This window comes from Durio zibethinus, chromosome 18 (genome assembly GCF_047325235.1).
Source record: "Durio zibethinus cultivar Kanyao isolate XHJ-2024 chromosome 18, ASM4732523v1, whole genome shotgun sequence".
Lineage (NCBI taxonomy): Eukaryota > Viridiplantae > Streptophyta > Magnoliopsida > Malvales > Malvaceae > Durio > Durio zibethinus.
Window position 1 is genome coordinate 1,656,166 of NC_143179.1, and position 26,976 is coordinate 1,683,141.

General features: G+C 29.9%; 2 protein-coding genes across 4 annotated transcripts; one reads left to right on the forward strand and one right to left on the reverse strand.

The window, feature by feature from the left end:
- Positions 1 to 1,204: 1,204 nt before the first annotated feature.
- On the reverse strand, positions 1,205 to 1,618 carry LOC149513598 (uncharacterized). Its single transcript, XM_089747807.1, has one exon. The coding sequence runs from the start codon at positions 1,616 to 1,618 to the stop codon at positions 1,205 to 1,207; it is 414 nt and encodes a 137-aa protein (XP_089603933.1).
- Positions 1,619 to 3,419: 1,801 nt separating this feature from the next.
- On the forward strand, positions 3,420 to 10,831 carry LOC111298912 (Alkaline-phosphatase-like family protein). Of its 3 annotated transcripts, none has more exons than XM_022893668.2 (18): positions 3,420 to 4,005; positions 4,095 to 4,184; positions 4,556 to 4,675; positions 4,793 to 4,876; positions 5,210 to 5,287; positions 5,648 to 5,773; positions 5,860 to 5,937; positions 6,306 to 6,347; positions 6,444 to 6,499; positions 7,328 to 7,475; positions 7,739 to 8,180; positions 8,278 to 8,369; positions 8,521 to 9,070; positions 9,253 to 9,388; positions 9,613 to 9,654; positions 9,898 to 10,063; positions 10,333 to 10,416; positions 10,511 to 10,831. In XM_022893668.2, exons 1-18 carry the CDS (start codon positions 3,628 to 3,630, stop codon positions 10,604 to 10,606), a joined length of 2,808 nt encoding a protein of 935 aa, XP_022749403.1. In that variant the 5' UTR covers positions 3,420 to 3,627; the 3' UTR covers positions 10,607 to 10,831. The 3 variants fall into 3 exon arrangements, with proteins under 3 accessions (XP_022749403.1, XP_022749404.1, XP_089603074.1); XM_022893669.2 differs by having other exon boundaries at positions 6,312 to 6,347; XM_089746948.1 differs by lacking the exon at positions 3,420 to 4,005 and having other exon boundaries at positions 4,113 to 4,186.
- The last annotated feature ends 16,145 nt before the right edge of the window (positions 10,832 to 26,976 follow it).

Sequence of the window (26,976 nt, forward strand, 5' to 3'; positions counted from 1 at the left end):
CCAGATTCCTTAAGATCTTTTTGTGAAAAAATTTGAAGATCTATCTGATGACTTTGATGATCAATTTTATACTACCAAGTTAAGTAATGTCTAAAAAAACAAAAAAAATTTTGGTAGCTTGATTTCAGCTACTAAAGTTGAAACCAAAAATTTTCTTTGACTTTTTTTTTACTTTTTTATTTTTTTAAAAGATTAATTAATTAATTAATTAATTAATAATAATAATAATAATAATAATAATAATAAAATTATATTTAAGTTAAAATAAAATTAGACAAAATTAGTACCTACACTCACTACAAGTTAAAACCCTTCTTTTTCTCTCTCATTAAATTCAATCTTTCTCTTTTAAAAACAAAATCTGGAAATCTATTCCTTCTCTTACTTGCTAGGGTTGAAGGAGTAAAATTTCATTAATAAGATTTCAGCATTAACATAACATCGAGGTACTGCTATATTTCTTTTTTTTTTAATTTAAAAAATTATTGATGAATTCTAACAAACATAGAAAAAAAATCACTACAAGTATTATGTAAATATTGTATTCATGGTGTTTACTCTATCTTTTTATGGGATGGGAATTAACTTAAATACAAAAAACATGTTGTTCATGGTGGCATCAACGAGATGGGGAACAAAACCAAAGTAGTGTGACAAATATGCAATTTTTAAACCAAATATATTTTAAAATCCAAAAGTTTTTGTCAATTTTTTAGATTTATATCAATCCCTAATCCAAATATGCAGTTTTGTAAAGGGTTTTGATTTGGATATGCTTTGTTATGTTATAATTTTTTCTTAGTTTGTTTTAGGAACACACATGATGAAGTTGGTGCTAGTTAATTCTAAAGATAACAGAACAAGAAAAAAATATAGTAGAAGAAGGGGGAAAAAGAAGAAGAACAAGAGATGAGCAGTAAAGAGAAGGGATGTTAATTCAGTTCTCCAGAATAACAGTATCTCTTTCCTCATTCTGTTTTTTAGCTAGTAACCAGGCAGTTGCTACATTCTTGGAATCTCTGATGACACGGTACATTCTCTTTCCTCCTCCTAACGGTATTGATGGCTATGCATAATAGATGGGCCAAGCTCAACTTAAGCCTTACAAAAAAAAAAGTCCAATGGTAATAAAAAGTAACCCAAATCCATATTCAATTATTTTTGGTCTACAACAGTACTCCTTCCATGGAGATGATCCTGGTCCTCAAGGTTCAAATGCAAGAAACTTCTTTTGCAATTCAAACAACATCTCCCAAGTAGCATCTTCAGGAAAAGAATTGGTCCATTCAACTAAGACTTCAGTAACGGCTCTGTTTCCCCTCTTAACCATTCTTCTAGCCAAGATCTTAGTTGGCTCCTTCATCATTGATCCATCATCATCCACAGCAGGTAAACTGGATTGCACCATTAATCTGCCAACATGTTTCTTTAATTGTGAAACATGAAATGTGAGGTGGATTTTGGAATTACTAGGCAACTGTAACCTATATGCAATCTGACCGATCTTCTCCAAGACACTATAGGGTCCAAAATATTTATCAACAAGTTTGTTACAGCTCCCGTTCTTCACTGTTTGCTGTCTATAAGGCTGTAACTTGACATGTACCAGATCTCCCATCTCGAACTCCCTATCACTCTTTTTTTTTTAGCCATGCTCTTCATCCTTATTTGAGCTCTGGACAAGTAGAACTTCATCATTTAAATTACAAACTATCTAGCTTGCAAGCTCCTATCTACTGTTTTTACAATTGAATCTCCTGCTAAGTATGGCAAATAGAATGGAGGAGGTTACCCATACACCACTTCATAAGGAATGGAGTTAATAGCTGAATGATGGCTGGTATTATACCACCATTTTGCCAAAGACAGCCATGTAGTCCATTCTCTAGGAGTTTCACCCACCATGCATATCAAGTAAGCATTAGAACAACAGGTGTGAGGTAAACATCAGAACAAAAGAGTTGGGTGTAAAGTTTGCTATCTCAAAGGCAAAGAATGCCATTTTTTAGTTCAGTCAAAATGTGGAAGAGGAGGAGACAATAAAAAGGAATACGTTCTTAAACATAGACAATCAAGTAAAGTAGTTATGCCCAGAGGAAGGTTGGCTGAAAGTGAACTGTGATGGAGCCTTTTGTCAAAAAACTGGAAACCTAGGTATTGGGATGGTTATAAGGAATGATAGGGGTTAGTTTGTTGGAGGTGCAGGGAAGATTCTACTCTCTCAACAGAAGCAATAACGCTTAAAACAGGGGTGGAAATGATTGTTGAAAATAAGTTTCAAAAGGTAATAATAGAGATAGATTCAAAAGTTCTATTTAAAAACTTAAACATGGTAAAGGAAATGCAAAATTTGAGGCTTAGGCCTATACTACAGGATGTTATGCAGTTATGAGAAGATATACAGGAAAAGAAGTTTGCATTGATTAAGGGACAAGCCAATAAGGCTGCAAATTAGGTAGCCAGACAGTCAAAAATAGGTTGGCTTAGGCAACCTTCATCACCATTGGTTGGGATTTTGAGTAGAGATGGGCTACCAACGCCTCATTAACTAATATAGAAGAGATAATTGGTGGATTAAAGTTTCTTTAAGCAGATCTTATGTTCACAATTGTCTACTGTTGCTTGTATAAAGGATGTTTGTAAACAGTTGCTATCCATAATATCGTTACTTTCACGGAAAAAAAATTTGAAGGAATTTGAGGGAACGGAATCCCTTTTTCAAATTTTTATGATACCCAAACAAGGAAAAAGTTTCTCCATTTTCTTTCTTTAATTTTCTTTCCCACCCATTATCCTAATCTAAATATAGTGTAAAGAAGATGATATAAGTGTCTTTGGAGAAGTATGTATTTTTATAAATTATTGTATTTGATTTTTTTATTTTTTTTATTTAATCTCAAATTTAGTTATGTTTAAATTTTCATAAATATTTTTTATAGTTTTATTTTCCTATAAATATTTATTGAAATTTAATTTAAAAAATTATGGAATCAAAACAATTCATTAACTTTTTAATTATTTTTTTGAGCTAACAAATATCATATTTATCGAGAGTATTTCAATTATGATTCTGTGTATTACAATATTATAATTAATCAACCGTAAAAAAAAAATTATATAAAATTTTATCATTTAAAAATATGAATATTACATAATTTTTTATAAACTTTATATAATATTAAATTATAATTAATTAACTATACTATAATAATTATAAATTATATCCTCGCTATATTCAATTATTTAATCTTCATTTCTCAAAACATAAACATGGTTAATTTGACAAGAAGAGTAAAGTTCTAATTTAAAAAAAAAAAAAGGTAATCATAAAAAAGTTTCGAATAGAGTAGGCTACGACAGGTTCAACAGGTCACAAGAACCAAAACCTAAACCCCAACTTACACAAACTAAAAACATCCGAAAGATTTAGCCCAAACAACGAAAAGCTGAAAGAACTTCTAGCCGCTGCCAGCTACCGCTACTGCCGTCGTCATCACCAACCTCCTTTCTTCTCATCGCAGTTTCCCTCAGCCGCCGCCGGCCTTTTTTCCATCATCGTTTCCTCCTCTTTTTATTCCCAGCATTACTTTCTTTTCAAATCAGCTGCGTCAAAAGTAAAAAGGAACAATGCGGGGATGGTGGAGACTAGGAAAATGGACGGTCCTGATTATGTTCCTTCACATCATAGCCATTTTAATCTTTACCAAAGGCTTTCTCTTAACCCGAACTGAACTTCCCCATTCCAGCAACTGCTCCGATCTTTCTGAATCTCCTTGCCTTTCTTCTTCTTCTTGTTGGACCAAGCCTGTCGTTGACCGTCTCATCATCATCGTTCTCGACGCGCTGCGTTTTGATTTCGTAGCTCCAAGTTCCTTTTTTGAACAAAAACACCCTTGGATGGACAAATTGAAAGTGTTACAGAGAGTGGCTTTAGAGAAGCCTTCCTCAGCTAAGATTTTTAAAGCTGTTGCTGATCCCCCAACTACCAGTTTGCAACGTTTGAAGGTTTCTTCTTCTTCTTTTTTTTTTTTACATTGTTATTTTTTTTCTTCTGGAAATAGCCATTAATGAATTTTCTTTTATTGATGGTTCAGGGATTGACAACAGGGGCACTCCCTACTTTTATTGATGTTGGGAATAGCTTTGGTGCTCCTGCAATTGTTGAAGATAATTTCATTAATCAGGTGTGCGTTTTCCAATTCCTCTCTCTCTTTATTTTATGCCCATTTGTTTCATCGTTACTCTTTTTGCTTATGAAAGTAAAAAACAAAAGGTGGGCTTTGAATATAAATGCGCATTTCTTTCTTTTTTTTTTTTTTTAATTATATGATTCTGCCTTTATATAGAACAATTATGTTGGAACAGTCTTGGATTTTAGTTTTTTTTTTTCTTCAACTTAATTAGTCGATTATTGTTTTACACTTTGACTTTCTACCTTTTTCCTTTCCTTTTAGGGAGGCAAAATTTAAGTAGCAAAAGTAATAACCAAATGAAATACTAAATATGTTAATGTTGTTTGTCATTCTAATGTTGGTTTTGTTTATTCTTTATTCAGTTGATTCAAAATGGGAAGAGAGTAGTAATGATGGGAGACGACACATGGACACAATTGTTTCCAAATCATTTTAACAAATCTTATCCTTACCCTTCTTTTAATGTTAAAGATCTTGATACGGTATGCAATGTTTTTAAATGGTCAATTCATTATGACACACTCTATTTGTATTCTAATTGCTGTGATATATTGTATTCTAATTGCTGCGATATATGACACCTTTTTTCTTTTATTCAGGTAGATAATGGATGCATTGAGCACCTTCTTCCGTCACTGGATGAACAAGACTGGGATGTCCTTATTGCGCATTTTCTTGGTGTGGTATGATTAAATGCTTTATTTGAATTGATATTAGATAGTCGTATACTTGCACTTTTTTTTTTCTAATTCTTTGTGCGGAGCTATTTTCCTCTACCTTATTGCCTGCTCGAGCTAAGTGTTATGTTATTCTTACTGAAATCTAAGTCAATATTAAAATTGATATTAAAATTGGAATATATCAAGTGTTGCCAAATGATATGTTCTCATTGTTTGATTCAACTTTTGATTCAAATGTCTTGATTGAAAGCTGCTGTAGATGCTTCTCATGTTTCTAAAATTACAGTTTAAGTGGCTATGTTGCAAATTTGGATTTTATGAACTTTTATGTGTCAGGATCATGCAGGGCACATCTATGGTGTTGATTCCACTCCAATGATTGAAAAGTTGGAGCAGTACAATGCAATTTTAGAGGTAATTTCTTGAAGTAATAGAACTGAGTGCTGCGTTCAAATTATTTACTATTATTGGCATCTTGCTTCCGTGAATTATCCATCCTTCTTTATTCTATAAAGTCTTTTGACTTCACTTCTACGAGATTTTTTTGATAATAAACATTCCCAACCCAAACCTACCTGTTGTGCAAAATTTTCTATTGAGAACTTATTTTTGCAATTATTATGCTTGTTTTATTTTTCAAGATGCTTGACGTGGAACATATTTTTGTAGGCAAGAAACTTATGTTTACTTTCATTTTTATCCCTCTGTTGTTTCCTAAGAGTCCATTTATTTTTTAATCTTATATGTTTCTGCCTGACGTCTTGTTGGCTTCAGAAAGTAATTGAAGTACTCCAAAAGCAGTCTGGACCTGGCAAGTTACATGAGAATACTTTACTTCTTGTAATGGGTGACCATGGGCAAACCTTAAATGGGGATCATGGAGGAGGAAGTGCTGAGGAGGTCTGATGCTTATCCTGATCTGTACTAGATAGAAATTTTATTTTATTATTTGGTTTTTCAGTCTTTTAACTCGAACCATCATGCAGGTTGAAACATCAATATTTGCTATGAGTTTTAAAGATTTGCCTTCTGTGCCATCTGAATTTGATTCTTCATCTTGTAAGGTAGATTTTGGTATTTCCTGTCTCTTTCAATTTTGCGTATATATATATATATATATATATATATATTGTTAGCTTCTAGGTAGAGTTGAGATGTTATCCTTTTTCTTAGGCTGCTTTTCTCTGGCTTGTTGATAACCATGGAAAAAGGGAAGGAGAAAATGACATAAGACATTAACATTAGAGAAAGCCTTAGCTGTAATTTTTTATCAGGGGTCTTGACTATAATTTTATATTAGGATTCTGCAAACCTCATCATTTATTAAGAGACAAAACTTTGTGAGGTGTTAACAATTTTATAAAGTTTTAGACCATTTATGTATCATTCTAATGAGCCAGAGTTTTTTTCTTTTCTCATTTTCATCCTTCAGTTGCAGGCTAACAATAATATATGCATCAGCTCCATTCAACAGGTTAGAATGGTCTTTTATTACTTTTTGCAGTCTCTGATCACTTGCCTTTGATTCTTTTCTTTTAAAACAAAATTTAAGTCACGTCGCCTCTTGCAGCTGGATTTTGCAGTAACAGTGTCGTCACTGCTTGGTGTCCCCTTTCCTTTTGGAAGGTGCCGTGTAAGCATTCTTTCAATTATCCTCTATATTTTTTAGATTTTTTCCCTGTTTTTGTCAGCATTTGTTGTTTTATTATGTTTTAACATTTAATTTCTTGGACTTCTTTTAGAGTCATTTTATGACCCCTAAATATATGAATCTTGTCCGTTGTGTTGGAATAATATTATGTAAAATACCCTCGGGATTGACCTTCTATATATGTCCCAAAAAGGCAAGGTATTTTTCTTTCTGCTGTTTTCCTCTGATACATTGTCTTTATTGCTACCTCAGCATGTTAGTGGAATGCCCCTGATGTTTAATTTTCTATTGGCTAATTAACTAAATGCAATTATCAATTTTTTGTACAGAAAATTTCAGGAAAAAGCTGTTACTCATCTCTTCATAAAAATTAGGCAAAAAACTTACGCATCTTTTTCCGAAGACAGTCTTTTTTTCTTTTGCATCCTCGGGATTTTATCATTGCAGGAGACAGTGGCTATGAGTGGAACAAAAGAAGGCTTCCAGTGCAACAAACTTCTATTTCACATGAAGTTGCCTTCTGTCAACACATTTTTGTTGTTTTTTTTTTTCCCTTAAAAGATAGATTGCGGAAACTGATTGTTTTTGACAATGGCTTTTCATCTTGCTTATGCTTTATGATATTTGGGAGCTGTGAAGTCTCTGTATACTTAAATGCATGTCTTGATTTATGGTTACATCCTATTGACATCAAGTATGCTCATCTGCATTGGGTTGTAATGTTCTTTTTACTTTTCATAGTTCCAACAAATTTTCCATCAAAAGTGCCATGCTATTGATTCACTTCCCCACTCTTTTTGCAGCATTGGACGTGTTAATCCTGAGTTATATGCTCTAGCTGTGGGTACATGGAACTTGGAGGACAATGAAATGGGTAAGGCTCAGGATCAAATAAAGTTGGAAGAATGGATGCAAAATTATGTTAATGTCCTCTGCATCAATTCATGGCAGGTATTGTTTTTTTTCTTGGGTCTTGGTCTTGGGCTTATGGGCATCAACCTAAATGAGAAGTTTGTACACTATATTTTTCTTTAAAAAAACAAGTACAATTTTTTATTAACTATACATTGCTTGATAAGATAACAGTAGCAATCAGAAATATAGGGATTATGATAAGACATAGCTGAAGGTACAACATGATATATTATTTGTTAGAGGCACTCTTCTTGGTCACTCTATTCGTTTCCACTCTCATATAAATTCTTCTTGTGCAGGTGAAAAGATATATTGATGTCTATTCGGCTTTATCAGTTATTGGATTTTCCTCTGAAGACATATTCCACATATCAGATTTATATGCCAAAGCAGAGGAGAATTGGTTATATACTAAGAATTTATTGTTGTACAAAAATGAAAGTTACAATGCATCATTGCCAGATCTTAAAAGGCAAATAGTTGCCTATTTTAATTTTCTTTCTTATGTTGCTGAGCTAGCTCGCTCAAAGTGGACTGAGTTTAATTTAAAGATGATGGGCACTGGTATTGGGATTATGTTATTATCATTATATATTCATTTCCTTGCCATTAAGAAGGTGAATAAGTCATATGGTGTCTCTCTTCTTTCATCCAAAGGTTCTGGAATTTCCTTTGGGTTAATGTTTGCTTCCTTTATAGTGGTGATACGTGCATGCAGCCTACTTTCAAATAGTTTCATTTGTAAGTTCCTGAATCTAATATTTGGTTATTACATGCAAGCACTTTTCATTCTTGTTGCTGACATTCACACTATCTTTTCTTTCTTACTTGAGATCAGTGGGAGAGGGGAAAGTTGCAAATTTCCTTTTGGCCACAACTGGCATCATAACATTACGTTATTCTTTCATAAAGAAGGAGATGCTACTTGAAGTGAGTATTGCACTCCTTGAATGTTAAATAAGTTTTAAGTACACACTCATATCCCTCTTTTCTCTCCCTCTTTTCCCTGTGCTGTAAATCTGTAAGAAATCAATTTAAGAAAATTACTTTCATGTTGCTAATTTGTCTTGAATGTACCCAGGCAACTATTTTTCTTCTTTCCACATTCATTCTTAGGATTGCCATTGAAGCTGGGCTGTCTAAGCAAGCTGCCACTTCTCAGTTCCTGAATGTATCCTCTGCATGGATGCTTGGGATTTCTATAAGCCAACCGGTGTGGACATATATGGCTGAAACTGTTCCAATTCTTGCATTAATAATATTAGGATACTTTCTTTACAAGGCCATTTCTAGCTGCTGTTGTTGGGGAATTCCGGAGTATGTTATCATGGGAACAATTTTATGCTATTTGCTCATAGCATTGCATTGGGCCACTGAAAGCAACGTACTGGATCTGGCCCTTCTGCTTAAAGGAATTGAAAAAAATTACATCCCTCGGACAATTTATGCTATTGGACTTATTCAGCTGTCATTGTTGGCATTTGTTCTGCTCTTCAGCAATAAGGAAACGTCGAACTACAAGGGAAGCTTGTTTGTTAAAATGATACCTATTTTATCTGCATGCAGTTCAACCGTTATTATTCTCCTGGGAAAACAAGGTCCCTTGGTTGCATTAGGATCCATAGTAGCAGGTGCTTTTTGCTTGCTGTAGTATTTACCTGGGCTGCACATTTGGTTTTGATTTATTTTTTGCCTTGCCAGACTATGGAGTTCTATTTGACTGGATAAAGATTATCAGATTTTTTATTTTCATGACCTTGTACCAGTGCATGCTTCTAAATGATGACTTACATTTTAGCATTCCTTTTTACAGGTTATTGCATAATGAGGCTTGAAGGAATAGAGCAGCATACTGTTGATGGAGCTCCAGGAATTTCAATTTTGGATCCTCTACCTATTGTGCAGTGGAATCTGTTAGCTGTGTGTCTGTTTTTTGCAACTGGTCACTGGTAAGATGAATGTAACTCCATGTGTGCCAAACATGTTTGGTATTGACATTCTTGGGTTCATTAGTTGGCTAATTCTGTTCTTATGTTAGAGGTAGATCCTTCTTCGAGTGGTCGATTTACTTTTTCCCTAATTTTATTGTTACTGTGTGTGTGATGTGTATCCATGTAAAGAACTTTACTAGTAGAAGCAACTGTTCCTGAATCTGTAATAAATCTTTCTTCAGGTGTGCTTTTGATGGCCTGCGATATGGTGCTGCATTTATTGGGTGAGTCTTTTATTATGTGTGAATTTTTTGCATCTTCCATCCCAGAACTAACCTGCCAACAAAATTCTTTAAAGAATAAGCAACTTGGCTTCGATGATCGCTTTTATATCTTTCTTGGTCACAAAATTCATAGGTGGCTGATTTCCCATTATAGTATGCGGCATTCTTTTTAATAGAATCATGCAACGATGTATAGCTTTTTTACCAAAGAGATGTATTTATTGACCCTCCTTACATTTTCAGGTTTGATGAGTTCATTCTTGTACGACAAGCTATCCTTCTTGCAATTGATACATTTGGATTTTCTCATATCCTTTCTGTATTTGGGCTGCCACTTTTTGTTGCATGCCCATCTCTGTTCAATCAGACCGGCCGCAGTCGAAGTGTCTCTTCTATGAAGTTATTTCGGGTAAGTCTTTTTACTAAGGTTACTATATTCCTAAAGATGTGTCTGGTATATAGGGATGCAATGAGACAAAGATGAGTAAATTGTCTTTATTTTTAGCACATGATTTTGATGTATGCACTCAATTCTCATCTTATTTTAGGAAATTATATCTATGCGAAATTATTAAATCTTACTCCTTTGTACAGAATTGGGTATATCTGATTGCTATCCCAATTAATTCTTTATGCTGATCAGAAGCAAATGATAATGATTGTTCGTTCTTGTTTTAGATACTTATGATGTACGGACTCATTACGGCTACTACAGCCACTGCCACTATACTTTGCGTCGCCGTCCAAAGGCGGCATCTAATGGTACAAAAGACTTTTCGTTGTAACGTTGTTCCTATTAATACCAATCTGACCATATTTGACACCCAAGAAAATCTGCCTTTTTCTTTCCATGCAGGTGTGGGGATTATTTGCTCCCAAGTTTGTTTTTGATGTGGTGGGGCTTATTCTTACTGATGTCCTCATTTTTTGGGCATTCATTTACTATTTTTAGTGCCGAGGATCGTATTGGTACGCAAGGTTCAGAAACGAAGTGCAGCATTTTGACGCATCCCTTCTGTACTATTCAGTTTCTTATAAACTTTTTTCAATTTTTTTTTTTTTTTATACAAAGAGATCGTAGTTTGATGATGGTAGTACTGAAATTTAAATTTTAGACTTTGAGGTCACATCTTTCAACTTCTGATCAACAATCAATCAATCTAGCAAACTTATCAAAGCATACTACCCAATTTTTCATTATATCTTCTCCACACAGGATGACTCAAAATGACATAAATCATTGACAAAACATAGGGCATTCCAGTTTCCCTTGTGGAAGCTTCCAAGCTTCTAGAAGCTCCAATAAGGAAGGAGAAGTTCGGACATAGAGATGAAGCAAATTCAACTACGTCATCAGTTTTGAGCAACTTGACAAGCTCTTTGGTAGCATCTGAAAACAATTTGATTTCAATAGAATTAATCTTAATGCAATAATTATTTCAGTTTTAGTTTCACGGGACGATTTGAAAACAGTTTTAGAAACTCTTCCTTCCCCTCGAACTCAGTTCGAGTATCATTATCACCTTCGATTACTGCAACTAAATAATACCAAAATAAATAAATAATGAAAATTATTCAATCCAAATTTCATTATTAGGGTTTAAAGGGTTTGATGTGTAACATCCTATGGAGCTAAGGAAGAATGCTCGTAGGTATAAATGTTTGGTTTTAGATTATTAAAAATTAAGTAAGAATGCTTATAGTTAGATATGTTTGAATTGTAATTGTTTGAGTTTGAGAATATTTGTTAAAATTGATATAATTGTAATTTTTTATAATAGATGAATATTTTCTCTCATTTATAAAGACATGTAAAGGTATTTAACCATATTAATTCTCGGTTTTTATGTGTATAATTTTTTATTTTTTTTATTTTTTTTTCTTTAGATGATGATTGTGGGTTTGATTTAACAATCGTTTCACTAAATTCAATTAAATCTTGAATAATTCAATTATTTTTAGAATATTAAATAAAATTATTCAATAATCAAATATTTAAATAATCTCTTTTGATAATAAGCAAAAATACTTTTTTATCACCAACTAAATTATCCAATAAATTCATATCGATCAATTAATTAACCAAACTGTGCACATCCCTATCCAATACAACATTGTCAACTATTGAACTTGCTTATTTCTTTAAATTATATCTAGCTCTAACTATTAAATTTAGGATATGACGAAAGAAAAAACTATTAAATTTAGGAGGTTCAAACTTTTTGTTTATTTGTTGCACATCACTATTAGAATTTTGTTTATTATCAACGGAATTTTGTTATCGTTAATTATCAACGAATTATTGACAGAATTTAAAAAAAAAAAAATTTTACCGACAAAATTAAATCCGTTGGTAATCCATAGCTAAAAGTGTAGCATGAATTGCCGTTAATTTTACCAACAGATTTTTTTATTGATAAATCTATCACTAAAAAGTATTGACGGATTTATCGACATAAAAATTTATTGATAAAAAAAATTTAATAGTATCGATTGAAATTCCATTGTTAAAACTGTCGGTAAAAATTAATTTTTTTTTTTAAAATTTAATATTACCAACAAACCAAAAGAATTTCAAATCCTCCCTTAGGCAATTCAAAATTTTCCCCAATTTCTTTCCTAAATCCCTAATTCCTTTTCCCCTCCCCTTTCCCACTCTCCCATTCTCCCTTCCCCCTTCCTCCTCTGCCTCTCCTTACCACCTTACCATTCTCTCTCTCCATCCAAGTGCGTCGGCTGACTTCAGTATTGCCCCTCCCTCTTTGAATTCAATATCTTTGAAAAGCACTAATTTCATAAATCCATTGTTTAATCTTGACAACGTTTTGTCTTCCTCTGTAATATATAGCCTAAAAATCTTATTCTTGACTCTTATGGAGATTTAAAGGTTTCTGGCTTTGGATTGAGTGTGTTGCCCTAGCAAGTAAACATATTAACTTCTATTTAGGTTCTATACAGTAGAGAGTTCTGTCTCTCATAATTCATTCATACCCATGAGCAGGGGGTTAGACTTCTCTATAAAACGGAATACAATATAATTTTCAACAATTTGTATATTTCTTCTAATAACATTTTTAACATATTGTGATATATAAATCAATTTAAAAACTGCACTGATAGAATGGAATCAATCATCAGACAATTTAGATACTAAATATGATTGCATAAATTCATTTGCTACAAAATAGGTAAGATTATTTTTTTGATGCTTAGTGTTATTGAAAGGCATAGAAGCATAGAATGTTAGTTTGTATAGATGTAATAAGTTTAAAATATTATATAAATATTTTACAGTAAAGAAGTTTTCATTTCATTGGCTCGATCTATTGAAAAAGATCAAGGTTTCATGATTATGATTAAAAACTCTAAGACTAGATACTCAAGAAAACCTAGAATAAGATTGGCATGTGAATGAAATGAAAATTATAGTCAGCTTAAAAATAAGGGCAATGTATAAGAAAAGCAACGTAAGAGAATGGGAATAAAAAAGTGTGGTTGCCCATTTGAGTTACATGAGATTAAGTTGATAATGGATGATGAATAGGGCATGAAAGTAGTTTATGGATTTCACACTCATCTACCAATAAAAAGAACATTCATTTGTAGGTCGATTAATTGAAAAAAAAAAGATTAGTTATTGATATGTCAAATAGTATGGTCAGATCCAAAAACATATTGTTAACTATAAAACAACATGATTAGAAGAATGTCAGCACTATAAAGATAATATATAATGAACATCAAAGACACAAATATGTTGAGAAAGTTGATAAATCACAAATGCAATAAGTAATGAAGAAGTTGAGTGATTGTTAATACTTAAAGTGGTATAGGACTGACGAGTCAAGTGACTGTGTAGAAGACTTGTTTTTGGCTCATCTTACTGGTTTAGAGCTATTGCAAGTCTTCCCAAATGTCCTGATTATAGAGTGCACTTATAAAATGAATAGGTACCGTATGCCACTGCTTGCAATTATTGGTATGATTTTTATTGAGATGATATTTTCTGTTGCATTTGTATACAAGAAAACTGAGGATTCTAAGAATTACATTAGGGCACTGGATTAGTTAAAAGATTTTATGCCTACTGATAAATTTTTAATGTTATTGTTACTGATAGAGAGTTAGCATTAATGAATGCCATAGAGGTAGTGTTTTCGATAACGATCAATCTTCTTTATAGATTACATATCAATAGAAATATGCTTGCCAATTGTAAGAAGTTTTTTTAGTGAAAGGAGAAATATGAGGTATTCATGTTCGGTTGGAGTGTACTGGTATATTTATCAACTTATGATGAGTACAAAGGTATACAAACTTGTTAGAAAATGATTAACCAACTTATTCAAGTGCATTAAAGTATGTAAAAGATCAATGGTTTGCAAAGTATAAGGGCAAGTTTATTGTTGCTTGAACGGATAAAATAATTCATTTTGAAAATGTTACAATAAATAGATATGAGTTATGTTGCTTCGTTAAGATTATTTATGGCTTTTAGTGTTTCATATCAAATCATTAATATACCTTTATTATTTCGTTTAGGGTTGATAATGCACTTCGAAATTAAAAAGGCACCTTGGATCATCTCAAAGGGTTTTTGAATCATCATGAAAGATAGTCAATGCACTTATTAAGCTCCAACATATAGAGATCAAGGTTTCATTTGAGCAAAATCTTACCTTTGTCAAGTATAATTTCAAGCCTTCATTGTTCAAAGAGTTACAAGGTATGGTATCTAAGAGCGCACTGAATATAATATTAATAAAGGTAAAGTGAGCTAATCATTTTAGGAATGATGCAAATACTTATGGTTGCATGATCAGAAGGATGCATAGATTACCTTGTGCTTATGAAATTGTAGAGCATATAAGGGTAGGAAGTTCAGTTTTTTTATTTAGAGTGTATTTGTATTGGAAGGAGTTGGATTTAATGAAAAGTCAAGACAATGCAATATCTGAAGAGCTAACCATCCAATTTGAGGTTGATCAAATTATAAAATACTTCAATAAATGTGATGAGTTTAGTAAGTTGGCCATGAAAAAAAATTGTGAGAACTTGGTGATCTATCCACAATTGCCTTAATGCCACTATTAGAGATGGCTAAGCCAAAAGGTAGCAAAGCAATAAATTCAAATACCTTTACACAACATGACTCGTCACACTGAAAGATTATGTTATCAACTCAAGATAGTACATCACCTTCAACCATTATAAATTCAATGAAACCAATGACACAGATCGCTAAACTTCCTATTCACCGACCCAATGATAAACTAAAAATATTTATATGGTTTGCTAATGGAGTTATATCTATATATACAAAGCATCATTAAAGTTGAGGCGGATGGACATTATGATTTTGTTTTATTGCTAGATTGTTTAGATTAGAAATACATGGTTGGGTATAGGTGCAACAAGATTTAATTGAAAAGTTTAATCAATTTCAAGGTGATTATATGAGTTTATATGGATCTATAAAGAGTGTTGAGGAATTGTTATAAACTTTATCATGTTTTGACACTTTTGCCTCATACGATAAGTGGATGACCCTACCCAATATGGGTCATTTGATTGCCTCCTGATATAACATCATGCTAGTTCACATTAGTTTGACATATCTCTCTATTAGATCTATACCACTTGCACTATTGGAGCACAGATAAGTTATGATTGGATTTGTTAATGATTATTATTTTATGCCAATATTGTTAATTAGTGTTGTTATTTATTATTTATATTTATTATTCCTATTTTATGCAGGTGTTAATGACATTACATAAATAACATTCATATTTTATGCAAGTGTTAATGAAACTATTATCACCAATGCCTCCTATTGCATGCAACTGGTGTAAGATTCAACATGATTGTGCTTAAGGGTGAAAGATTCCTTATATACCTCGTATTGTAGATTTCAAGTTATTATTTAGTACAAATTCTAATATGGTGACTTAAGAAACAAAACACATTGATTTTTTTTGTAATAATTGTTAACAGTTTATATTAATGTTTATGGTTTATATTTATTTATGTTTTATATGTTGAATATGTTATCCAATGAATAATTGTTTTTATTGCACATGTTATCTAATAGGATGTATATATTGAACAGGTTATAATATACTAAATATTTTATAAATATAAACAAAATGAACTAAATATAAAATTAGTATATAAACATAATTAGCTAAATATAAAATTAGTCTTAGTACAGTCCCTTATCCCTTGGCCTCTCCCTCTGCTTCTTGACTTGAAGATATACATTTGGTGGAAGAGTAAGCTTTACTATCTATGTGGAACTTTTTGAAAAGGTCGATACTATCGTCTCTACAAAGGGTGAACAAGGCGAGGATGATGCTATGGTCAATCTATTCATGGTGAGGATGATGCGGACACAAGCAGGCTAGAAGGTGCTGATATCAATGAGATTGGGGATAGCATAGGCACGAACAGGCTAGAAAGTGCCAATATTGATAAGAATATGGATGGAGTAGGTATAGATGGCCTGGTTGATCTAGGCTATCTAAATGCTTGAACTGATGATATAAGAGTCAATGTCGATTTAGATTGACTATTGTTGCCTACAGTAGTACGATCAAATCGATTTAATATGGCTCATACTTTGATAAAATGCATCTTTCTAATAATTAATACTCTAATTAAATCTGCTAGCTGATACATGATCAACGAAAGATTAAGCAATCGAGTTTTACTACAAAATTATTAATAAGGTTATTAGTATTGATATAATATAATTAAAATTAACCAATTAACAAAAAAATCATAAAACAATAAAATTTATAACTTACTGAATCACTAATATAAGTAGTATCTACTGGTTAAGGCTGGAATTCGGATTGATGCTCTAGATTTTGAATTTGATGGTGTGAAATTGCCGTGAACTAGGCATCATAGTCAAATAAATACTCTTTTAGTCTCTGACATCTCCGACCTCGACATTTAACTGACACAACGTATATATCTCATTATCCCAATACTGGTGTAAGAAGTTATAGCCAATATCGTACTAGTTGAACGATGCTTCTTAATCAGCATAAGATAGGGCAAACAGTCTTGGCAAAATAGTTTGTACAAAACAGAATTATCATAGAACTCTTTTCGGATGATATGACTCTATGATTGTCATGCATTTGTGAAAAAAGAAATATTGTGCAATGGATGTGGCTTCTGTCTATCGACGTATAGTTCCCAGTACATGTCGGATATTGTCAACCCATCCAAGTGCTCTTGTAAGGCTTGCAGTGTATCAACATAAGCACGACCCTTCCATCATTGAGCAAGTAGTAAATCGACTGAATATGTCAAAATGGCAACTAAGCCTAATAATAGAAAGTGCTTTTAAATCAATGCCTATATTAAATACATAAGTAATATTTAATTAGATAATCACATAAATTAGTAATAATAAAAAAATTAAATAATTAAATAATTAAATACATACTTGAATAAGATTCAAATATCCAACCATGTGATGCATGTATGCCTTACTCGCAATGCCAAGTTACCCATACAAGTTAGGCAAGCTATCCCCCAAGCATTGCTACTTGTGGCAGTAAGGTCAGCTAGTAGGGATAAGTATGCTACTGAGACTCTCGTCACTATCTTGTCATTGAATAATGTACACCCTAGCAAATATAGTGGATAAGCTCAGGATACATAAGTAATGGCTTTATCATCTAATGCATCAATGACATACTTGAAGGTATCCTGTAGCCAATAGAATCAAACAGAAGATCCATTTGTCTGCTCTGTCTCTGCTCTAGCCTCTTCATAAGAAACTCTAAGCAAACTCATCAGTATTGTGTTTGCCTCCGTCATCATCAAATGATTCACTAAAATCATGGTCCCAATTATCGATATGTGTAGAAAAGATGATATATTGTCCAAAAGAGAAAAAAGAGAAAAATGGTTTGTTTTGGAAACAAAAAAAAAAAAAAACAAAAAAGTAAAAAAGGGCTTTCCAGCAACAGAAAAAAGGTTAAGGAAGCAAGAAGAAGACAAAAAAAAAAGAGGGTCAGGAAGAGGGCTGGAAGAGCAACAAGGTGTGGGAAAGGCAAATGAGGGAATCAACAAGGAAGAAAAATATAATCTTCGTCAAAAAGGGAACAGCTTGCTCAAACAGGTAAAAACCTTCACCTCTCTTAACTAGTTCATTTAACTTCAAAGTTGACATACTTTAAAAAAAACAAAAACTAAAAGAATAAAGTAGTGTTTTATTTTGTCATATCTGCTTCACTTACACCCTAGAAAAAATGAAAAGAGTTTGAAGGCTTAAGCTTTTAAAATAAAACAGAGAAACTATGAAAACTAGTAAAGTAATATGCAAAAACAAAGAATAAAAAGGTTGGTTACCTTGGCTCGCACCTCTTTTTGAATATATCAGGAGCTTCATACCCCCTTTTAGAACAATGCCAATCCTACAGTAAAGATTAATCCTTTTTCTGTTCGTTTTCTAAAAAAAATAGCTATTTTCACAAGTGATGGCTTCATATTCCCTTTCTTTCTTTTCATGTATAAAGTTTCCGTATCGTGTTGACTTGTCTAATTCTTTTCTTGTTATGCTGAGCCATCATGGGTATGAACAAGGCGTCTTTAATCTCCAACATGGGGTCTGTGTATAGAAGCCTAATGCTCCCTTATTCTTGGAGCCTGTCATTTCATTCGTCCGTTGAAGATTAGAGCTTTACAGGTTCTTGGGTCTACTGCATGGGAGTTGTTTGTAGGGGAAGGGAAAAGCTTGAAACTTTAGGTGTTTGCAGCTTTTGGCTATAGCATGACTGTGTAAAAAAAAAAAAAAAAAGAACCTCCTTTTTTTCAGTCTGATTTTCTAGCCCCAGTTTCGGTTTTGTTTCATCTTCGGGCGTTAATCCAATTCCCGCTCTCATAAACGTTGATTTATTTTGGGTACGTATCCTGCCTAAGCCCTCACGTGTTCATGGTTCTCTTGCATGGCTGGTACTTGTGGGGAAGGTAGAGAAGACTTTACCTGTTTGTTGTCTCTTCACATGAGTGTTTTTTACGAGGGGAAGGAAATTCAATGCCTTGCCTTCTATTTATGGAACCTACTGCCATGTTTTCCGTTTCGGGCTTGATGAATATTGGATATGGGCGGTTCAACAAACTGCCCATGTGCATCTCTTTTGTCTTGCTTAAGTTCAATTTGCAATTTTAATTTCATGCATTTTAATTTCCTTGTTGATTGGATTCTTGCGCTTGTGTTTATTTGATGCTATCTTTCATACTTTCATTTATTTTGATGCATTTTATTTTTCATACACTTTAGCTTTGTACAAAACAAAATAATAATAAAAATGTAAATCCTTGATGATAAAATTTTAAGAATGTCAGGGTAATGATTTTTTAAAATCTCTTTGTAAAATTATTTTTCTAAAAATACTATCAAAGAAATGAAGTATTTAGAAAAATATTTAATACAAAAAATTTTGCGTGCATATATAATTTAATGACAATAAAAGGAAAAATTAAAACATATTTTTTGGTAATGATTAATTAATATAATGATATATGAATATTACTTGTGACGATCAATAATAATAATAATAATAATAAATTTAAATATAAATAAAAAAAGGATAGTAAATGAAATATTTGAGATAAGATTCTAAGGAAGATTGAGTAAAAATTCTTAAGAAATCTCTAAGTGAGAAAATTCTTCTAAAAATATCACATAGTATTGGAGTATTTAGAAAAAAATTTTAATAAAAAAATTTTCTTTACATTGTTCCCTTAAAATTTTTTAATAATGATAATTATATGATTGAGACAAAATTAAAATGAGCAATGAAAATTATAATAAGGAAAACAAGTAATATGTTTTTAATATATATATATATATCTAATATGTAATAAAAATATAATAAAATAAAAATGAAATAAAAAAAATATGAAAAATATATATGTATAATAAAAAAAAAAGAGAGAGATTTTTCGTATGCCTATTATATTTGTTATTGGCATTACATAATTTTGAAAGTAATAAGAGTTTCCAGTGCTTGGACTTTTGGAAGTCAAAGTAATAATTTTCGAGAATTCTTTAGGTGAAAAAAATTCTTTTAAAAATATTGCCAAAGAGTTGGAATATTTAGAATGATTTTCAATATAAAAAATTCTCGTTTACTTTTTACTTCTAAAAATGAACTTTTATCTAATGCAATAGCATTACAAATTAATCTATGTGCATCATATTTTGTATATACCAATTATAAAAGCAAACGAAATCTTCGATGATGAGATCCAAAAAAAAAAATTGAGTAGTGATTTTTTAAGAATTTTTAAGTAAAAAAATTTATTTAAAATATCACCAATATATCGGAGCATTTATAATAATTTTAAATAAAGATTTATTATTTTTTATAAATAGCATAAGAAATGAATTTTTAAAAAATATTATTCGATTTTAAATTATAGATATCACATTTTACAATATGCTTGGTAAATATAAATATGAATTACTAAGGATAGTTTTTTTTAAATTTCGAGTAGCGATTTTTAAGAACTCCTTAGATAAGAAAGTTTCTTTTAATATTGCCAGAATATTAGAATATTTTTAGGGATTTTTAAATATGCAAGGTTCTTTTTTTTTTTTAAGTGAACACTTAAAAATAAAAAAATGTTTTTTACAATAAAGAAAATTAATTTTTAAATACCAAAATTAAGATCATTTTAGTCAAAATTAAAGAATAACACATAATTGATTGATACATTTTTCAATGACTGTTGTGGGGGTGCTAATCATTCCTTATACATAATCGACGCCTAAACCCAAACTATTTTCGTAAACCAAAAAATTACCTTTTTAGTAAATTTTAATTAATGTTAAAATTTTATTAAAATGGTAAGTTTTAACAAGTGATCAATCACACCTAACTAAAAAAAATTGATAGTAACTCCTCTTTTTTGTCTTTTTTAAAATTTATCTAACGGTCCACAAAACTGCTATAACACCAATACTATCATGTTGTTTATGGTACGATAGGTGTAGTCGATGAGTGACAACAACCCTGACTAGATAACATGTGCTCAAATCTTGTTATATGCATCATTTAGATGCCATTGATGTAACTTCAACCCATGGCTAACCAATTTCAACATATCTCGATCTTGTAATAATAACAACAACAAAAACAACAAAAATAATATCAACAACATAAACAATAACATCAATAACTAAAACCAAGGCATTCTAAAGACAAAAATAAACACCATTTGTATTATATAATTTGAGTAATTACTTGGTCATTCTAAATTTGAAATGCAACATGAGATCCGAAACTTAAAATAATTTAGGTATCAATCGAACCTCCAAGAAAGAACTCCACTTGAGAATGTCATCTATTGTATGGTCCTCAAGCCCATCTTCCCCGACTCGCCATGTTCTCTCAGAGGCAATTGGATGCCTCCAACTTAAGCCAAGATCAGCTTTAGTACCTCTGCCTCAGGTAAGAATACATTTTCCTCATGTACGAGCCATATTTGTAATAAAAAATAACTCATTGAAAACATGCAAACTCTCGAGTTTGGATAGAATCGATCCTTCTTGCATAGGGAATCGATTTTCTTTATATAGAAAATAGGCTTGTGATTTCGAGTTTTTTGAAAATCCATTTATGATAAGCTTAAATTCTATAAATTTTTATTTCATAAATTCTAACCTATTTTTACATGCATTTAAACAAAATCAAATGAAATAAATCTCAAAATCTTACATGTAATCAATAAAAAACTAAAACAATAGAGAATTCGAGGTTAATTTGTTGGATTTGGGGTTCTGAAGAGAGAAAAAAAGAAGGAAAATATTAAGGGTACGAAGGGAAAATGTTAAAGGATAAGGTGTAATTAGTAAAAATAAAAATTTTAATTTTGTATTTGAAATTTATTAAGTAATGAGATATTAAAAGAATATTTTGGAGTGTATTTAAAATTCCCCCTAAGAAATCAGAGAGCAATAAATGCTTTTTGACTACTTCAATACTTAGAACTGCGAACCATATCCAAGCAAAAAATCTAGAAAGCCATGCTGACAGCTGAGCAGACTTTCACAAATCACAACCTCCATAACCCAAGTGGGGGGGCACCATGACCCAATCTTTATGAATGAATTAGACGGGTGCGAACCTACTTAGTGGCTCACTCAATATTTGCAAATTTGTGGGCCAATTGAAAAAGAAGATGTTTGCACAGACAGATCTTGACAAATTCAACAAATACTAAACACTGTCCGTAGTGGGACATGTACTGTTGGAATGTCAAGGCTTGGACTCAATCATAGTCTGTAATTTTCCTTTTCTCTCAATTTTTTGTCTGTTAATTTCACGTGGTTGCTTGGACTCGAAGGTTTAATATTTGATTTTTTTTTTTATCGATTTTGGTCAGTGGTTTGACTACATTTTTCCAATTCTAGAAGAAAAACAAATTGAAAAAAAAAAAGAAATCTGACAAAAATATAAAATTTATTAAAAGATATACTATATAATTTGGTTAAATTTAAATGCATAATGGTTTATTCATAAAATGTAAAGTCCAATACTATAAAAGATTTTTACCCGCATCCAAATCAAATTTTAATCAAATTTTAATTGTAATTGGGTAGGCATGAGTGTCATAATATATACAAGTATACAAATAATATAAGAAATTATAAATGCAAATAGCGTTTCACAAAATCTAACAATATTAGGGCTATTTTACATAGTCGTTTTTAAATTATGGGAAAAAAGTAACTAATTTGATTGTGAGATTAAAATGGACTCAAAATTTTCTATTTAGAGTAGAATATGCTTCTAGGAAATAATTCTCAAACAAAAAAGAAAGAGCTTTCAATTGACAAATAAAAAAAAAAGAAAATTATCTTTATCTTATAAATATTGTTTCAATTTGATTTTTTAATGGTAAATGTTTTATTTTGAATTTATTTTTTTAATGCATTATTAATTAAAATATAAAAATATTTTTCAAAAATCTTGAATTAAAAAGTTTTTAAATATTTTTTTTAACCTTTGGATTAATTAAGATTTGATCATGAGTTTGAAAAAATTTATATGTATAATATTTTTTAATTAAATAAATAAAAAATATATATATTTCAAAATAGATTAAAAATTAAAAATTTTAAAAAATCATTATCAATGGATTAAAAGCCCATATTTTTAACCATCAATTATTACATTAATTAGGAAAAAATTCATTATAAATAAAATCTTAACAAGCATTTTATTTCTTTAACACACATGTTTGCAAAATCAATTCAAGAAACGATTACTAAAGGCTTTTTTGGTTTGATTTGTATTGTGAATCCGCGTTTCCATGCGTTTATTGGGGTTGTATTGGGTGGGCGCCTGGAGTTGGGTGGGGAATCAGACTGTTTCTTTTCTTTTATTTTCTGTACCACTGACCGTACGGCATCGTGGAAAGCCATCCTTGCTGACTTTGATAGTTTCTTCCTACGCTTCTCTCTTTGTCTTTTACGTGGATCCCACTCACTCGTTAAAAGAAGGAAAAATAAATGAAGTGAAAAAAAAAAAAGGCGTGAAGAAATAAATAAATAGCATGATAAAAATTAAACATTTTTTCTTTTTATTTTCTCTTAAATTTTCATTTATCTTCTCTCTTATATGGTTTTTTTGTTCAATTTTTAAAATACAAAGCCATAGATCAATCATGTAAGTTTCATACTTTTTTTAAAAATTATAGTAACTTATCATTTATTGTTACAAATTTTTTTAAAAAAATGTAAAGAAAAATAGAAATGGTAGAAAATGTTTAAAACTTTTTAATTTTTTAATTTTCAACCATTTTAAAAAAATATACAAAATCCTAAAAAAATTTTATGAAATATGCAAAATCCTAAACATTTTTAGTTTTTTATGAAAGTAATATTATAATTTAAAAAATACTAATTTATTGATCAAACCTTAAGTATGTGATATTTTTAAATTATTCTAAATTCTGATTTCAAAAGAAATTATTTGAAAAGCAAGGAAAAATGAAGAAAGACAAAATAAATATGAGATAAATAAGAGCAATTATTCCATATTTCTCATTTTTCGTTTTTGTAATTGTTTCTTATTCTTATTTTTCTATTACCTTCACTAAATAACCCAAAATATTTTTACTCAATAAAAAAAAATACCAACTCATTAAATATATAAATTTTTTTGTCAAGATATGCTTGTTTATTCTTTTTGTGAAATTATTCCAAACTAGATATCCTTGAACTCAATTATAAAAAAAAAAAAAAAAAAAATTCTCAACTCAAATTTAGCTTTGCTATTATTATCTTAATCACTAATTAAATGTTCAAGTTAAGAATGATAACGATTTGAATTAAATTTGATTTATTTTTAAAAAAAATACATAAAATTATAAATTTTTAAAATTTAATCGAATTCGAAACGAATTTTCTTACAATTTAAATTAAACTGAAATGAATTGATTCAGTTTAATTCAATGAATTTTTAATTTTTAATTTTTATATATTATTTCAATATGAGTTTTGATATATTTAAATAGATTTAGGTATAAATAATTATTTTTATTTTATAAAAATTTAAAAAATATATAAAAATTAATAAAAATATATAATTTGACTCGATTCAATTTTTTTAATTTTTCACTTATTGATCCAAAATTTAATTTGAACCTAATATATATATATATATAATTTAAATTTAATTTAAATCAAATAAAAAAATTAATCCAATTGAACTAAATATTATAATTTCGAATCAATTTTTATTTTTTTTATTTTTTCTCACCCGTAATCTAAATTTCTTTTTACTTTTTTTCTATATGTACTTTTTTTACACTTATACTTTTATTTTTAGATAAGACACAAATTTATCATTTTAGTTATGAAAGTGGCTCCAAATTAACATTAATCATTCAAGTGGAGTAATTTTATCACCACACTTCTGATTTTGGATCAAATTTAATCAAGATATAACAATTGGAGAATATTTTATAGAATATTTACTTAGAAGCTATTCTAAAATTCAAAAAATAATTTTACCATCACATTCATAATTTTGGAGCAAATTAATCGTGATACTTCTGATTTTGAATAAACAATATCATCATTTGACATGATATTTAATAAAAAAAATTCCATAATAAAAAAGAAAAAAAGGAAATAAAATAAAAATTTAGATTTTAACTTTTTGTCTACTTTTTCTGCCATATTATTTTCAAAATTATGTTTTACTTAATTATAAAACAACTTTTAACAAAATATTTTTATAGAGAGTATTTCTCAACTATTTCCTCTTGATTAAATTTAATTCAAAGTTAAAAATATAATGATAAATTTGCTCCAAAATTAAAAGAACATTAATAAAATTGCATCAATTCAAAGATTAATCAATGATTTGAATTACTCATGTAAATGAAGTACCATATTCTTTTATTTTTTATGTTTGACACTCCTTACTTTCTTGATAAAAATTTGTTGAGACAAATTTTTGTTTTTTGAAAAAAATAAAATAATTAGCCATAGTGTTTTATATAGAACAATGAAGCTCAAGAAAAGAAGAATGAAAAAAAAAAGTGGAATTGTCTGTTCTAGCTAGATGGGGACACACTTGGTTTTGGCTTGCAAGGAAGAAATTAATTCATGTAGCTTTCATGTATGCATGAGCAAATGTCAAATTACAAAGCGTCACTCTTTTAATTAAAACAAGCAAAGAAATTTTTATAAATTAAAATGATAGCCCTTTTTAACTCTCATAAGAATCCAAAGGCTACCCTTTGAATTTGCACTAAAATCAAAAGCTATTAAACAAAAAATAATTGATAACCTTTGAAATCTCCTAGATATATAATTGATCAGTGGCTCTTAATTAGAATTGCATTGCAATTATAAACTACCCAGTAAAAAAAATAATTGATAACACTTTTTAAATTTGACTATATTACAAAAATTATTCCTTGAAATTCAAAAGTTTCACACTTATAAAGAGAACTCTTAGTGCACGATTCTACTAATTAATTAAGAAGTTAAGCCTTTGTCCATCAATTGGATAAGCAAAGTTGTAATCACCACATCAATATAATTTGACCCTTTGGTTACATACCTAGGCACCATAATTATTCATGGGTAAGACCAAGCATATATATAATGTCAACATGTTATACACCTATTCAAATTTGATTGGATTTGATAATTTAGGTTTCAAATTATATTGAAGTTTGTTCAAATAATAATTTTTTTCTAAAAATATTAATAAAAATGATATTTTTATTTAATGTCAAATATTTTGTTGTTTTTCTTTTATTAAGTTTTAAAATATTGATATCTTAACATATTTTCTAATATTTACACCACAATATTAAAAAAAAAAGTTTGAACCCAATTAAACATTTAGGCATTATTAGTTAATCATAATCATTTAATCCAATTGAAATTGAGCCTCAATGGATGTCAATGTCATATGATTGCAACTGAGCAACTAAACAATTTCATTTAGTTAATCAAATACACCAAAAATTACCTAAATTTGAAAGAATTTTAGTGCTTTTTTTTATATAAAAACATATCATTATTTTTAAAATGTTTTTTTCTTCTTAGCATGCAATCATGTGAGGCTACTTTAAAGATCACAACTGCTCTGCTCTACTGCTTTGCAGTGTGAACGTGTAGAATTTGCATCAATGATTGAGCAATGGCTTTCAAAGTTTCACAAATATTAATTGCAGTGCACGTAATTCAAACATTTAAAAAATAATTTTTTAATTTGAAATTTTATTTTGTAATATTAATTTTTAATTCGCATCAACGATTCTACCACTAATATTTTAACACCCAAATTAAATGGCTTCCAAATCAATACAGGTGGTACAGTTGGCTAGTTTTTATTAAGGCCACACAATATTGTGTGAATGCTTTTTTTTTTTTTTTTAATTTTAAAATATCTTCTCTCCGAGTAAGATTATCAAATAAGAATTAAGAATTAAACGTTCTGAAATTCTTAATTAAAATATATTTTAATCAATTGTGTCATGACTTTAATGTGTTAGATCTTACTCAAGACTTCCTCTCTCTTTATGATTATTTTTTATGTAGATATTATAGTCGTAATCAAACAACTATTTCTTTTTTCCTATCCCAATGCTTTTGCTTTTTTTTTTTTAAATATAATTTGAGATCTATTGAAAATTTAAGAGAGGATATACTTTTATTCCTTTTTAAAATATATGTTTTAATTTTGATTTCTTCTATGAAGAGCATTATTCATTTTGATTGTTTTAATTAGTAGATTCCTCTATATTAACTTATTAAGCATCAAT

What these genes read in the sequence shown, in the direction of transcription:
- LOC149513598 (XM_089747807.1), bottom strand. Translation starts at nt 1,618, where the DNA reads ATGGGAGATCTGGTACATGTCAAGTTACAGCCTTATAGACAGCAAACA.
- LOC111298912 (XM_022893668.2), top strand. Translation starts at nt 3,628, where the DNA reads ATGCGGGGATGGTGGAGACTAGGAAAATGGACGGTCCTGATTATGTTC. An exon ending in GCATCAGCTCCATTCAACAG is followed by an intron (nt 6,348 to 6,443) that starts GTTAGAATGGTC and finishes CGCCTCTTGCAG; the next exon opens with CTGGATTTTGCAGTAACAGT. An exon ending in GTCCCCTTTCCTTTTGGAAG is followed by an intron (nt 6,500 to 7,327) that starts GTGCCGTGTAAG and finishes CTCTTTTTGCAG; the next exon opens with CATTGGACGTGTTAATCCTG.